General features: G+C 35.4%; 1 protein-coding gene across 31 annotated transcripts in view; it reads left to right on the forward strand.

Annotated features, from left to right (window-relative positions):
- SOX5 (SRY-box transcription factor 5) overlaps positions 1 to 15,655 on the forward strand; it is a 996,739-nt gene that overhangs the window by 968,963 nt on the left and 12,121 nt on the right. For all 31 annotated transcript variants that reach the window (XM_072798660.1, XM_072798680.1, XM_072798683.1 and 28 more), the window contains 2 exons: positions 12,243 to 12,351; positions 15,051 to 15,224. In XM_072798660.1, the coding sequence (XP_072654761.1) occupies positions 12,243 to 12,351; positions 15,051 to 15,224 (283 nt within the window). The remainder of the gene's footprint in view (positions 1 to 12,242; positions 12,352 to 15,050; positions 15,225 to 15,655) is intronic.

Here is a 15,655-nt window from a genome sequence, read left to right on the forward strand (position 1 = left end):
CAATTGGCATTAATTTATCATCTCAGAGATATCATGATTGAAATCTTCATGATTCTCTTAGCTTTTCCTTTAAGGTCTTCAAATGTTGCTGTACCTACAACTATGCCATGAAGGCAGGCCATCTGGGGAAGGAGAAGCAATTTTCTCTTTGCTATTTTCAATCCTCTTTCACATAGTGTCTTCTTCATTCACATAGGGATGTTCACTGCACCCCTCACGCAGACTTCCATAAATATCTCATTTGAATAGAAATGGGTTGACTGCATACCTTTAAGAGAATTAGTGGCCAGAGGAAGGGAACCTGCCTTAGGTTGATCATGAATTATATTTTGGGACTGAATTAGAAAGACCTTAGTCTATACTCCTGGAGATCAAGAGATATCTTAAAATCAAAGATTATCTGCAGAGAAGAAAAAGACCAGAATGGCTATCGAGTAAAAAAAGGTCATAGTAGGCCACAGCTGCATGATAAAAATGATATCGAAGCTCTCAAATATTTTCTTCATGAAACTGGCTTGTTTTGATTGTGTTATACTCCTCGTCATCTATCTAGCTACTTTTATTTTTGCACTATTACAAGTCTGTGGCCTTATACCTTGTCTGTGGTTCTTAAAGAATTAAATCACACATAAGCATGTACACACACACACATATACACATACACATACACCCTTGGGTGACAGGTTAAACCAATGAATGTGTGTTCGCACATATGTTTCTACATGTTAAGGCCAACTTCTGTACTGCTTTCATATATAAAACAGATGTCACTCACAAAAATAAACATGCAGATGTGTGCATTTATTTTTTTAAGGTAGAGAACTTATCCACCACATAAACATTAATTGCCTACAGTGTACTTGAAATCCAAATGCCTACACATGCTATGAATTCCTCTATTACAGCAAGTAAGAATTCCTGGCAAAATGCCTTACTTTTCCTTCTGTGGTTCAGTGAAAATTCATGTCTGATTTCCACAGAATAAGGTGAAAATTTAGAGAATCATAGGTATATTTTAAACCATAATTTATTCAATAATGATAGCAGTTTCTCTTTTTACTTGTCAGTCATACTCATAGGAAGCCTTACCAATACTACATAGACTAATTTGTAAACAGAGGTTAATTTTTATTAGTCTGGCACTTAGAAACTCTTCCACTACAACCTCCTCTCTTTCTGCTATTGTCAACCTCTTTCTTTCCCTTTAACAGAGTGCCAAACATGAAATGACAGTGACCAATGTTGACTTAATGTGGATGTTTAATAATGAAAAAAAGTGTGTCAGTCCCAGCATTAGTTACAAATGGCAGTAAGTGTATCGGATGGCAGCCCTGTAATAATTTTACATCCATCATTCTTTCCTGATGCTTCGCTGGCCATCTGATGGATGGGGCCAGCAGTGTTAACTCTTCAGAAACTGACACAGTGTATCTAGTTCAGCATTATCTAACACATGCTCCTTCCCTTAGATAAGGACAAGGCATGTGAGGAATTGTGAATTACGGGTTTCGCTTTGAAAAAGTGAATATGAAGGAACTCATGCCTCTGCATTCAGGGAAAGACACTACAATTAATTAATGATTTATGGATGGCTTTTGTAGATGTTGCCTTTAGCCAAAATGAATTAGAGAAGTCAAATTAGAACTAGATATTTCAATGGTTAGAGGAAAAAATTCATGAAGGAGAAAGGCATGTTAGGTAAATCCTTTGGGAGAAAGTGAGATAGATCATTGCAGCTCAGTGACAAAGCAGGAGCTTTTTTTGGGGGGGGAAGGTTGTGTGTGAACATGCATGTGTGATTTTTAAAAAGCCCCCAGTCTGCTGGTTGGAAGTTGTCTAGGAAAAACTACAGTAACACAAATTATTAATGTTGCTTCTTTATAAAAGTGCGTATATGTTATTTTTTAATCTCTACATTTACATATTAATTATTCCATGACTTTAAAAGATACACAAAAAAATCTGATGTTGAATGCTTGCCTTTTTATTATTAGAGACTCTCTACTCTGAAAATTTATATAAAATGGAAGGGAACTGCTTTCTAGGCAACTGATTATTAGGAAATCTAGACCAGCTTTCTATGTGCAAGTTGGCATTTGATCCTTAGGTTTTCTTTTCTTTTGTTTTTCATTCATAAAACCTTCTTAATTCTGAGTGTCTTAGCTAGGGAACACTTCTTATGGGACAGGAAGGGAGAGGAAAACCCCTTAGTGAATATTATCAGCACAGAGCAGCCAGTTTTCAAAGACCATGACAAAAAGGCAAATAGGTATTATGTCATCACCCATCCATCACTCTATATGTCAGCCTTTCAATAATTCCAATCGACATTCTCGACAGGCTGGTGCAAGTTAAAGGGGGTGTTTGTTTCTAGAAATTGAGTATGGGCTGTCTATAGCCTTTTGTTCCAGATGGTTTTCTTCTGTGTCTTTTCATTTCTTTCTTTTTCTTTCTTTTCTTTTTGGGGGTATTTAATTGAAATACATGCCGAGTTTGCAGACTGCAAAGATCAGAGCTGTTTTCGTCCAGCAGTGGTAACTATGCATTAAACATTTTGATTTGTTTGAGCTTGAAGTTTAGTCCTTTTTTGCCATTTGCTTCATGGAGTTTGTGTATATTTACAGCCTCTGCATTTAATGGCCACATGCCTTATTTTCACAGATGGCCAGTGGAAGACTTTTTCTTTCTCTTAGTATAGCCCGCTTTCAGTTTTGCTACATTTGTCACAGTGCCACTACTTGCAGCTAGCAAGTGCCCACGCTTGGTGGGGAGCAATTATGGTGTGAGTTTTTAAGGAGCTTTTTAAAGGTTTTTTTTTCCAGTAAACTTTTTATGGTTTAATTTTCAAGCCTAGAAAAGCTGTGCATGTTTTCAAACAGAGAGTCTTGTGTTCTTTACATCATTCTGGTAGAGGGGTTAGTGCAGGATGGTCCAATAAAATGAGACACACGGGGCATGCCAAATTGGGCTTTCGGATAGACACCCACAGGCCTCTCTGATGATTGAAATTGTCTATTCATTTAAAGACATGAGGATATGCCACAATAGTATTCCTGAAAAAAGCAAGTTTGAAAACACCATGTAGAGAGTGATCTAGATATTTTTCAAGTCTATTTCTATGTTACATAGATAAAACACTAGAAGAATAGTATAGGATAGTTATGTCAAGGTGATAGGATTATAAATTGACATGCATGTGCCCACATTTCTGATTTTTCTAAATTTCCTATAAGTAAAATAAGAATCACTTTTGTTGTTGGACCAAAAGTATTCTCTTCAAACACCTGATCTATTAAGAATGGTCTTTCCTTTTCTTCTCCCATGTTCCTTTCCTCAGCCCCAAGATCGAATAGCTGCCTTTAAGACAACTAAACATTAAAGCACTAAAATAATTACAGACATTTGCTTTTCAGTTATCCTCTTATATTTGCTAGATGTGATGAATCCCCTTTTGTCATTTATTGCAAACTACTTGAGCAATATGGATTAAAAATTTTGAGGAAAATATTCCAAATTTGCCATGTATTTCAAAGGGTCTCATTGAACCTTTCCAAGCTTACTGCTCCTCCTTGTTTACAAATGAGAAAGACTTGCTTATGGATCATAGGAATAATAATGGCTATTGCTATTTATTTTGTGCTTACCCTTTTCAAAGTGATTTCATATTAGCCTTCAACCTTGTACTTTGATAAAAGCAGAACAGGATCCTATCTTTTCTTTTAAAAAATAAAAATGAGATTTGAGAAGATTACAGGAATTCCAGTGGGAGATCTGTTTTTAAGCCAAGGTCTTGTGGCTTGGAGTTCAGTCTCTTTTCTAATGGACCGTGCTGATGAAGTTTAAGAAAGTACTCAGTGCCTGATGATTAGCTTGTGCCCCAGCATTGGTCACATGTAGGATTCAGTACAGTCTTGAGGCTTTCTTACAAAAATCTCACTTAAGCAATAACCATCTCCGTGATTTGTACATCATTCTTCCCATTCTTTGTTTTTCCTGGTCTGCTCCCTTCCTAGATCTCTCTTTCTTCACCACACAACCACTAACCCAGCCACTTCACTAAAGGATGAGCAAGGAAAACAAAACAAATGTGCTCAACCTTATTTGTTTTGCTTCTTGTAAGCAGTGCTGATAAAACATGTGAAGTTTTAGCTGTTGATTAATTGGAGAGTCTAAATATCTATTCAAATCCATGTATTTCTGTCCCTTCCCTTAAAACAACCATGGATAATTGAAAAGTGAACTATAACTCTGATGTGCCTGTTTCTATTCATCAGATCCAGCATTTCTGAACCAAGCCATGACTCTTCAAGATAGTCCAATTATATTTATTTAACTGAGGTAACTACTGGCTACTGAGGCTACATTCATAAGAATGCTAACAGTTTTGTAGCTTTTATTCCATGAGAAGGAAAATTAAAGAGAAAAATTCTATACATTTCCGTAGCTCAATGACTGAGTTACCCATTGTTTATAGAACAATTAACATCAGACAATATTCAAGTTTTGTGTTTACATCTATGCAGCCCTCCCACCTACCGGACATCCTGCGTTGGTTGTGAATTCTATTGTTTTTCTTTGTTGGCCGCCTGTTTTTCTCACGTTAACCCTTTTGATTTAACTCAGTGTGCACAGTATCTGTATCTGCCCTGCTTTGAAATATAACAAGGTCTTTTTTTAGACTTCGGTTGAATGCTGACCACATAACACAAACATTTGAAAACTCAGGTCTTAGTTTTTTCTTTGCCTGTCTTCCCTTTCCTTGGGTACACACCATAAGCACCACTGTGACAAATAAGCCAAGACCAGTATTTTGCCATGACACTATTCATGTGTACCTTCTTTGTGACTGATCTGTTTTCTACAGATTCCTTTGAGTGGCTTTTTTGTGCATTAATCCTCCAGGCCTCAGTGACTTCTTCCTGTTCCTGGCGGTGGTTTTCTGTTTTAAGGACTAAATTAGTAATGTGGAATTTGGGCATATAACTGTGTCTTTCACAAAGTACCTGAATCTGTGACTCTGATTGTCTGTGTGGATTTGACAGTCTCTTCACAAAATACATCTCAATAACTATGTTTTTTCACAATTTGAAATATCTTCCTTGACTTTAAGAAAACGATATGGAATCGTCAGTTATGAATGGAGTGCCCTTACGGTTTAAAACTTAAAAATTTTTGAGAAAACTGTCTTTTATGATAGAAAATATATATAGTTTTATACACCGGTCAAAATCTTTTAGTTTTATGTTAGGAAGTGTCCAGTAAAGTAGGACATAGATTTGCAGGTTTGAAAGACAATGAAAAGGGCCTTGAATTTCCTCTTCAATATTTTTAATATGCCAGACAGGTCGTCATATGTTGAATACTTGAAAATTTTCAGAGAGGGGAAATTTTTTACATTTCGAGGCAGTTCATTTAATGGACAGACACCTCTGACTATTACACAACTCTTTGTGGTTTGTTACATTTCACCTGATAACTTACAGCCATTGGTCAGCATTGTATATCTTGACTTTATATGGCCAAATGCTATCCCCTTTTTCACAAATAACAGGGCTTAATTCTTTTTTTAAATAAGTTCATTCTTAAGATCTTTGAAGATTGGTGCTTTTTACCCAGTTTTCCCATCTCCTTTCTTTTTCAAGGTCCTATGCAATTTTTCTATCATGACAATAAGGATATTGATAGGAACATAATCCAAAGCTTGAGTTAAGTCCAAAACATTATAGCCATTGAATACCCCTGGACTGCCTTACATTTCCTATAGAAAAATAAACTAAGGTCATTACAATATTGTTTTTGTTAATGAATCCATACTGGCTTTTTGCTGACCCTACATCCTCTGCTAAGTGCTCTTAGATAATTTTTGTAACCATCAGCTCTGTCTTTTCTGGAACATATATTACATGCTCAGGTCATTGTTCCTCAAGTTCCTCTCTTTCATAAATTAGAATTAATTGCCATTAACTTTCTAATAGTTCCCCTACTTTAAAATCAGTTTTTTAGGGATGCCTGGGTGGCTCAGTGGTCAAGTGGCTGCCTTTGGTTCAGGTCATGATCCCGGGTTCCTGGGATCAAGTCCCACATCAGGCTTCTTGTGAGGAGCCTGCTTTTCTCTTTACCTATGTCTCTGCCTCTGTCTCTGTGTCTCTCATGAGTAAATTAAAAATTTTAAATAAAATAAAATAAATTCTTTAAAAATCATAGATAGGGAGTCATCAATTTTATGTACAATTCATGCTACTATCTTGGAAAATTATTCATCTGGATGAAGACTTGAATTCATAGAAACTATGTGTTTCCTTCAAAACCATTTCATCTATCTTCAACTTCACAATACTTTTTAAGAAAACATGATCTGCCAGTACATTTCAATTTGACCAGATTGCCTGAGGAAACTAAGTTTCTAAGAAATTTAGGTGAAATTATGCTTCAGAAAACACTTCCTGAAGGTGGTTACCAAATTTCATAAAAGGAAATTAGATTGTGGAACAAAATTATGTGCTCTAATTCATGATTTTCTCCACTAGGGGAATATCTGGATTTTTAAAAAGAAGACATCAAGATTAGATAAGGATGATTTTGTAGATGACTAGACCAGAGGCCATTTATAGACCTTTCCAACCCCTTCGCTCCCATATCTCTATGACTGATTCTCTGATGGAAAATATTCCCAAGGGATACCAAATTTCAGAGTACCAATGTGTCTAGAAATATTCTAATAGATACATTTGCATTTGACCAGAGTAAAATTAGTCAATGATTTCTTCAACTTGGGTTTTTGTTAGTCTTGAAGGGAAGAGTGTGTGTGTGTGTGTGTGTGTGTGTGTGTGTGTAGGTGTCTGTGTGTGTGTGTGTGAAAGAGAGAGAAAATATATTTGTATATAATTTATATACAATTTACAAGAAAGCCTTTTCTCCTATTTGTGCTGTTATATTATGTAAGTGGATGGTTATTTTTTAGAAAATGGCATTCTCAATAAGCAAGGGTGGAACCAAGAAGTTGAGGGGGTAGACATATGCATTATTTCTTTGTATTTTGCTTATGCTGATGAGAAAAATATCCAACTGATAAATCATTATGACATTATAAATAATCTTTCATCTTCTTTGGTGGTCTGTGAGGTTCACATAATTGGAGGGTTAAAAACCTTTTTTGTTTCATTCTTCCTCCCGTGTCATTAGTATAGAAGTAGACCATAAAAAAGTACAGCCAGAAGGGGTTTAACTGTTACTGAGTCAACATTTGACAGTCACACTCTATTCTGTCATTTCATGCATGTGCTTTTTATGAGTTTTATAGCTTTGTGAGCTTTATTTCAGGGATGTCCATTATGATAGCTGATCCACAGCCCATCTCTCTTTGTGTATATGTGTCTGCTGGGGAGCAAAGCTCATCACTTACACGGATCCCAATTTCAAGGAGTAACAGAGGAACCATTTCCTTGTGCATTGTTTAATCTGGGATTAGGTAACTAAGGAAATATCTACCTCCTCTAAAACAGAGTTTTTGTGTGTTTTTTGTTTTATTTTGTTTTGTCTGCTCTATGAAGTATCAACACAGGATGTTCGCTTGAACCTTTATAAACAGTGAATTTTTAGTTATTTTCTGTATATGTTGAAGTAATGGAATAGGAGAAGTTTTCAATTTAAGTATGTACTAGACCTGTAAACCATCATGCTGGACATCAAATGGAAAATGAAAAGATTAAATACATTGTTGTAGATGACAGATAAGAGAAATGAAAAAAATATCTCAACAATTTTTGGAGTTGTTAGCAAAATTCTCCTTTTGAATGCATATTTGTTCACTACTCTAGCCATAGGGGAAAAAAGGTCATAACCATGGCAAGTTATTTAACACTGAGATTGAGCTAACTATTCCTGTAATTCATATATGTTAGGAAGAATCTTTACTTTTTCAATTTCCCTCATTGCCTTTTTCCCCTGATATTAAAAGCATAGATATCTTGATTTTTTTTAAGTTGATGAGAATCTATCACTATATTTAAACCCCATTTACAAACTAGGATTCTGGGACTCAGGGAGGATAATTGTCTAAAGTAACATAGCTAATACATATAACAGAGTTTGGTTAAGGATTTTTCTGATCCCCAAACCCATTATTTCCTTACGGGTCATTTTCTATATTTTCAAATATATCCTCTTCTCATTAATTCTTATGGTCTTTTGCCATCCATTCAGAATGTACAGATCTTTACTGACTACTTCTAATCAACTCATTGCTTACATCTCTAGATATTTCTTGGCTTTCCTTGTTGATTTCCACCATAGCTTGGTGTCATGCACAAACAATACATGTGTTGTTTTCAAATCAACTGAATAAGCCCCAGAGCCTAAGACCAGCTGCCAAATTGCCTATGTGAATATTAGCACAGTAATAATACTTCTTTAAACGCTGGGTTTTAGAATCATTTTTTGACCCCCAAGATATGTATGATCTAAGACATTGTTTTCTTCTGTAGATGAGATACAACCCATTTGGATCCTAGTTCCAGTTGACATAGGACCAGAAGATTTGTCAAGTAAAAATAGACTTAACCTAACATTACCCCTTGATCTCAATAACCTACAGTATTGTATAAGATTTGATTAGCCAGGTAGGAGTCCTCATTCTAAAGGAAATCTTATTGTTATCCGATTGCTAATTTGTATTCAAGAGAGAAAGCGTACAGGTAATCTTTTTGATCCTTATTTATAAATTATGAAGACTCTTTCACTTTGACTACTTTGTAGTAATTAAAATGTTTGTACCCTCTACTCTGAGGTTACTCAGAGCATTTCAGAGTTTTAGCAATAATTTCTTTGAATGTGCCTATATTTGTTTTATTTTTGTTTTATTTATGATAGAAAAATGGTAGAGGAGAGAAAATCAGTGATTCTGCCAGTTTCAGATCAGCATTTGGATAGTATTGAAGAGCAGTAAAGTAAAAATGCTATATGGGATTTGTGCTGAAGAACAGTGATCTTAAAGTGGGGGCATAAGGTGTTCTCTTTCTGTACAAATTCTTAAAATGTATTTTTTATTGGAGCCAGATGTGACTAAGATTCTAAATTGGTAAAAAAAAAAAAAAAAAAAAAAAAAAACTATCACTTGTGCCCATCAGCATTTTATCTGCTTCCCCAAATTCAGTTTCTTAAGTGTTTCCCATTTTCAGCATCTTCCCATGTACCCCCTTTCTATCTGATATCAAACTGCACTCATTTTGCTTCTGCTGCCTCTATTCATTCATTCATTCATTCATTAAGAGGGGAGGGATAAGAGAGGAGGGGTAGAGGAAGAGAGAGAGAGAGAATCTCAAGCAGGCTCTAAGGCTAATGCAGAGCCCTATGCAGGCAGAGCTCCATCTCACAACCCTTAGATCATGATGTGAGCTGATATCAAGAGTTGGACACTTAATCCATTGAACAACCTAGGCACCCTCAGGTACCTCTATTTAGAAAAGGTTAATTTAATTATAGGAGCTTTGAGAATCAAAATATTACCTTTTTTTAGTAATGTTGGCACATTTGGAAAGAGGCTTTCAGTAAAGATTTAATCCAAGGAACAGAATCTTCAGTGGTTGAATTTTAGACATGATAGTGCATAAGTGGACTTTTTGGGGAAGGGGACAGCCAGGGATGGTGGAACTGGAAGGAGTAGTATCAGAGGAATCTTCTCAAGGTACCAGCATTCATGCTTTATAACATTTGGCTGATTTTTTTCTCCTCCTATATACCTAAATAGATTGAATTTAAAGTTTTGAGAACTATTTTTAAATTCAACTCATTCTTATGATGTTTCAGTATATTATCTAAACTCCTATCCACATAAAGATTTATATATACCCCTGTACATAAGAACTAAATATACACTTTTATTTGCTATAAAATCAATATTAATATGAGATTATATGGTAATTATTTGCCACAGGACCATTGTATTTTTATATACTGTATATTTACCATATAACCACTTAGGTTTTAGTATAGCCCCCTTACCTCAATTCCTTCTGATCTTCTGAATTTATTGTCATCAAGGGTTTTTAAAATGTGCCAATGTTACCATTTTTATTTACATGCTGTTGTAAGATGTTTTAATTAAAGGCACACACCACAAACCCTCTAATTCCTTCAGTCACATCCCATTTCCCTGTTCACGTATCTGAGAATCAGCTCTGCAAAGGATCACAAAAACAGTGCAGCTTACCCTGTTGACTTCCGCTGTCTCCCACCCATAGACTCTTGGGAAGTATTGTCAATTCCATTTTGGGTAATTAATTAAATAATTTTATTATACTGTGTACCTTAGGGGTAGATAATTGGAGGTTACTTACTGTAAAAACTCATGGTTAGTTTCCTGACCTCATTTGCTAATTTTAGCCTCTTGGTAAGATGGCACTAGATTCATACAGCTGAACTCAGAACCTTAGAGGTCACTCAACATCTTGTCCTCTTTCTACTCCAATTGCCTTCATTTTGCTTTTTCTTCTGAAAAGACTGCTTCAGAATGGAAAACTCTCTCTAAAATATATAGCATTATTGCCTTATACACAAATCAAAACCTGAGAGGCAATCCATACCTAGAACATTCCCCCAAAAATAGTTAAGTCTTCATTGACTGGAGACTATCATATCATGTTGATGGAATGTGTGGTTTTTTGTTTATTTTTAATGTAACTGTCTTCTATTTTAACAGCTACATTTACTATAAAGAGTCTGTTAAGCTGGTGTCCTTGATGCTCCTGTTCTCAGCTGAATATATACAGCAGACTCTCTCAGGAAAAGAAATCCAGAGCATATAAAGCAGCTGAAAATATCAATTTCACACAAACTAATTGAATCATATCCTACATTTTTAAATATGTAATTTATTTCAACTTAGTACTATGTAATCCTGTAGAACAAGAGTTGATATCAACTATTTTGTTTCAAATTTCCCTGCTGTGTTTTATACTAATTGACAATTAAATATTTTTTTACTAAATCATGTACAGACTTTGATGAATAGGAGCTCCAAAGCCACTAAATTGAGAGAATTTTTTATCTAGTACATACAATTGTAATACTGACAAAGATTTTGCAGAAATAAAGCATGTACTATATTAAGAATATCAATACCCTAATGGTTCTTGGTGGGAACATTAATTGGGCCCTTTACCTGTAATACAATTATCTTAAATAGTTGATTATTTTCTGTGAACATTTTATTGTGTCAATAGCTATCCTGCAGTATATGTGGTTCATTTGTACAGTTCATGATGGTGTTCCTCAGAAAATGAAGTAAATGATTATAAAACAACCTGAGAAAATTTTATGAAATCCAATAGATGCTTTTCTTAAAACTATTTTGGAACCAAGTCATCCTCAGAGCCATGATGGAAAGTGTTAGAAAAAGCTGTAAACCTTTCATTGTATGCTTTTTCTTGTCATAAAATCACCCAATTACTTAATTGGAAATAGTTTAATATCTCATGTGGTTTAAATTGGGTGTTATATTTTCCTTGAAAATAATTTAGTTTGTAATGCCATATTCTCCATGAATTCAAATGATGCACTGCATGCTTTTAAATGACTTGATGTCTTTGCAGATCTAATTTTGGTGTATTTGTATCTCAAATAATTCGCCAACTCAATATTTTGGCTTAGCAATCCAAATCAAATTGTGGTCCAAGTAGCAGGCACTCACATCGAATGTACAGAGACTTGACAAGCAATTAGCAATGAATATTTAAACGTCTTCATTACCCTTGCATGAGGAATGCAGATGGCATTTAGGGAGATGGCAACCAGAGGGCACTACTATGAATTATGTTTCTATCAGTTGGTCACCTGACTATTGGAAGACTTTCTCTGGGCCCCATGCCACTCCTATACTTCTACTGTCTGGCTAAAATTAAAGGCATTCCAAATGTTGTAAAACAGGTTGCTTTCATGAAATTTCTCTGCACATTTTATGATTTAGGAAGATTGTCTCCAAGGATCCCAGCATATATACCCCTTAGGCGTACCAAACCCAAATGCCAAGACTGTACTGGGGATTCTAAGAATCAGAATTCCTTCAGAAACCCTGCTGATCATTTGCTTCAATTACCTCAGCATAATGTGCTGAATGTGCAAAGGTGAATAAATCAACATTCTGTCCCTCCCAGAAGCTAATGTATTATATATGGCCCAAGAAAAAAATGTCTTTGAATAATTATAATTTCCAGATTGAGCTCTCATTATAAATTTCTTTTTTTAAGGAAAAAACAACACTGGAGAGTCTGACTCAGCAACTGGCAGTTAAACAGAATGAAGAAGGAAAATTTAGCCATGCCATGATGGATTTCAACATGAGTGGAGATTCTGATGGTTTGTGAAAATTGTTCATATATATTCCAATAGTGTGCAGAAGTGTCAATTTAGTGCCAGTTAAAACTACTAAAAAGTATATATGATAGCCACCTTTACCTGATCATTACAATAAGTGCTCACATGTACTGAGCAGTTCCCACGTGCCAAGCAATCTGCTGAGTGCTTTGCATAAATCATCTCATTAATTTCTAGCACAACCTGTGAGATAAATACTATTACAAACAAAGAGAATAACCCCTGGGAGTTTTGAATCATTTTTCTCCAAGATAACAGGGCTGTAAGTACTAGAGGCAGGTCTTGGATTCAAGATGGCATGATTCTGAAGCAAATACTCTTAGATACTCTTTTCAAGCTTTAATTTGTCAAACTCTGACCAAAATCCAACACTAAATGGACATTTTCAGGATGTATATATATGTATATATATACATTTGCATTTTGGAACCCTTCACTCTTACACTGTCTACTATACAATCAAGTGTCCTCCCTCCCCTTTATAACCCAACTAAAATGCCAGTTCACAGCCTCATGCTTTCTTTACATGCCTCGAGAGTTCTGTTGTCTACATCATTTCTGAACCTCCTAAACATCCCCAATGACAACCAATTAAATTGACACTCTAATTTTAATAACACAGCAAAGAGAGAAAAAGAAGAAAGCACTATTCCTGGGAACTTCCCTCTAGTGTCAAGTGCTGTACAGGCATTTTGAGAGCACCGTCCTCAAATTTGTTACTATTGTAGAGAGTTCCCTGCATATAGAAAAGACTGCACCAGAGCAAACCATTAGGAAGCATACTTTAGGGCAGAGATTGCCTTGAATTCCCCAGAATACATAGTTGTCTACTCTGTGCCTTGGGCCAATTCCGCTTTTAAGTCCAGTTCTGTCCTAGCCAAGAGACTAGCCAAATTTGAGCATTTAGCCAGATAATTTTATCAAAACTGAATTTTATTCAGTTGGATATCCAACAAAAGTCAGTGTTTTCCTGGCCTGTTGGATCCAAACATTTACTTCTATCTTCTTCCTCACTTGGCTAAGATAAACCTGGCCTAAGTACACATAAAGAGCTTGTTTAGCTTTGATGAAGTTGCCTAATGTTCATTTTATTGCTTATGTTGCTGTAAGGTGTAAGAACAAGAAAAAGCAGATGTGCAAATGATCATTTGCTAGTTACAACCTCATTCTAGAAAGATGTTGCCATATATTAGCACTCATTTTTGTCAATAAAAAGACAATTACCGGTAATAACACATTTCATAAATTTCAAGTTGTATTAGCATGATAAAATATACCCATAGTAATCAGCATTAAAACATCAAGATTTTGTTGCTGTTATTTGTTAAATTCAGTCATGCTTGTATGCAAATATTTTCCAATCTTCATCAGACCAAAGAGCATACTATGAATGAGAAATAATGTGAAACTCCACCAACAGGTATGCCCGTGTTCTTGTTTGCTGCTCTAGAGGTCTTTAGGTCCAGGTTATTTTGGTTGATTCCCATTCCTTCTAATTGAGAAAAGACAGGAAGAGAGATATGAGGGAAGAAAGAAAAAGCAGCACTTTTATTAATGATACAACCTCTAGAAATCCCAAATTGTTTCAAAATTTTATATGCTACCAAAAGAATACACCTCTTCCATATTTCCTTATGACACCCCTGGAAAACTTAGTATCACAGTTCTGTGTTTCTCGCTGCTCCTCTTGGTCTTCTTTGCCTAAACTCAGGTATCTCTGGAAGCTGTTTACTCTGGTGAAACTATTCACAAAGTCACGTGAAGCCTAGAGGGGCGAAGGAAGCTCCCAAGGGTTCCACTGTGGCTCTTGGTCATGTTTTATCATCATGAGTCTTGCAAACCAGAATGGAACTTACAGTGGGTCCCTTTGCATAACTTTAGACACTAGGGAGAAAATTCAGGGAAATAAATATATTATTTGTTTCCCCTAAATATGAGGCTGTGAACTTCTTAGGAAACCATAGTAGTGTAACTGTTCTTTTTTTTTTTTTTTTCCTACCATTTTTAGATACCTTCTGGGGAGTAGGCTATCATTAATGTGTCAGCATAGTTCATGCATTTATTAGCACAAAATTGCCAGGAAAAGCCAAACACGTTACAGAAGAATTTCTATATTGCATTTTAACCTCAAATTTTTATTCAGCAGCATTTTTGTTTATGTTACTTCAGGAGAGAAAATGGACATGGCTACTGTTCTGGCTGTCTTTAGGTAGCAGAGATATATCCTTACCTGTGGTCATCCATCATGCCAAACAGATTAGCGTTTCACAATTTTATGAAATCCTTCATCTATTTAATATTTCTATGGTACCAGAATGCCTATTGGTATGCCCCAACTATTCTCTTTCCAATTTGCGTCAAAGATTACATATTCAAGTTTCTTGTGTCCTCTTAAAAATTGATGGTGACACAGTCCATAATCCATTGAATAAAAGGAAAAATATATTAGAAATGGATTAAAAATGCAGATCTGACAATTGCCACTATAGGGCTTATCATAAAAACTTCATAAACAAGCATTCTGTCTCAAGAACCAAAAGTACTCTTATCAGATGTACTTTTTATGTTTATATTTTAACAGACTTGAATACATATTTCACTAGACAAATATTCAATAACAATACAAAGGAGAGAATTACCAAGTCTTAACACTCATACAAAGCAATGTTCCCTATTTTTAGGAAGTGCTGGAGTCTCAGAATCAAGAATTTATAGAGAATCCAGAGGGCGTGGTAGCAATGAACCCCACATAAAACGTCCAATGAATGCCTTCATGGTGTGGGCTAAAGATGAACGAAGGAAAATCCTTCAAGCCTTTCCTGACATGCACAACTCCAACATCAGCAAGATATTGGGTAAGAAACATACTAATGGTTATGTGATGTATGGAATAAATGTACAGCTCTGCTTTCTGCAGCTGTTGAAAGGTACTGGCTTTGGAGGCCAGGCAGTTCATGTGATCTGCTTATCTAAAAAATAAGCACCATTAATTGAGGCTTTTCTTCTGATGACAGATATTTTATGTGTGTTGAGAAATAGGCCTAGTTTTGTTTGTTTTTTTAGCTAATTTAGTTGTGTGTCTCTATACTTATTTTTGTAATATTTTCTCTCCTTTAAAATCTAGAAATATTTTGTGCTAAGACTAAGAAAAAGTTATTTTCCTGTGAGCCACTTGATAATGGTATTGACTATATTTATTTTTTTCCTTTGGATTATAGTATTCTTCACATGGTAGGGATGGAGGTATAGGTGATGATTGTTCCGGGACTAGAATTGAAAATCAGTT

This window comes from Canis lupus, chromosome 25 (assembly GCF_048164855.1).
Source record: "Canis lupus baileyi chromosome 25, mCanLup2.hap1, whole genome shotgun sequence".
Taxonomy (NCBI): Eukaryota; Metazoa; Chordata; class Mammalia; order Carnivora; family Canidae; genus Canis; species Canis lupus.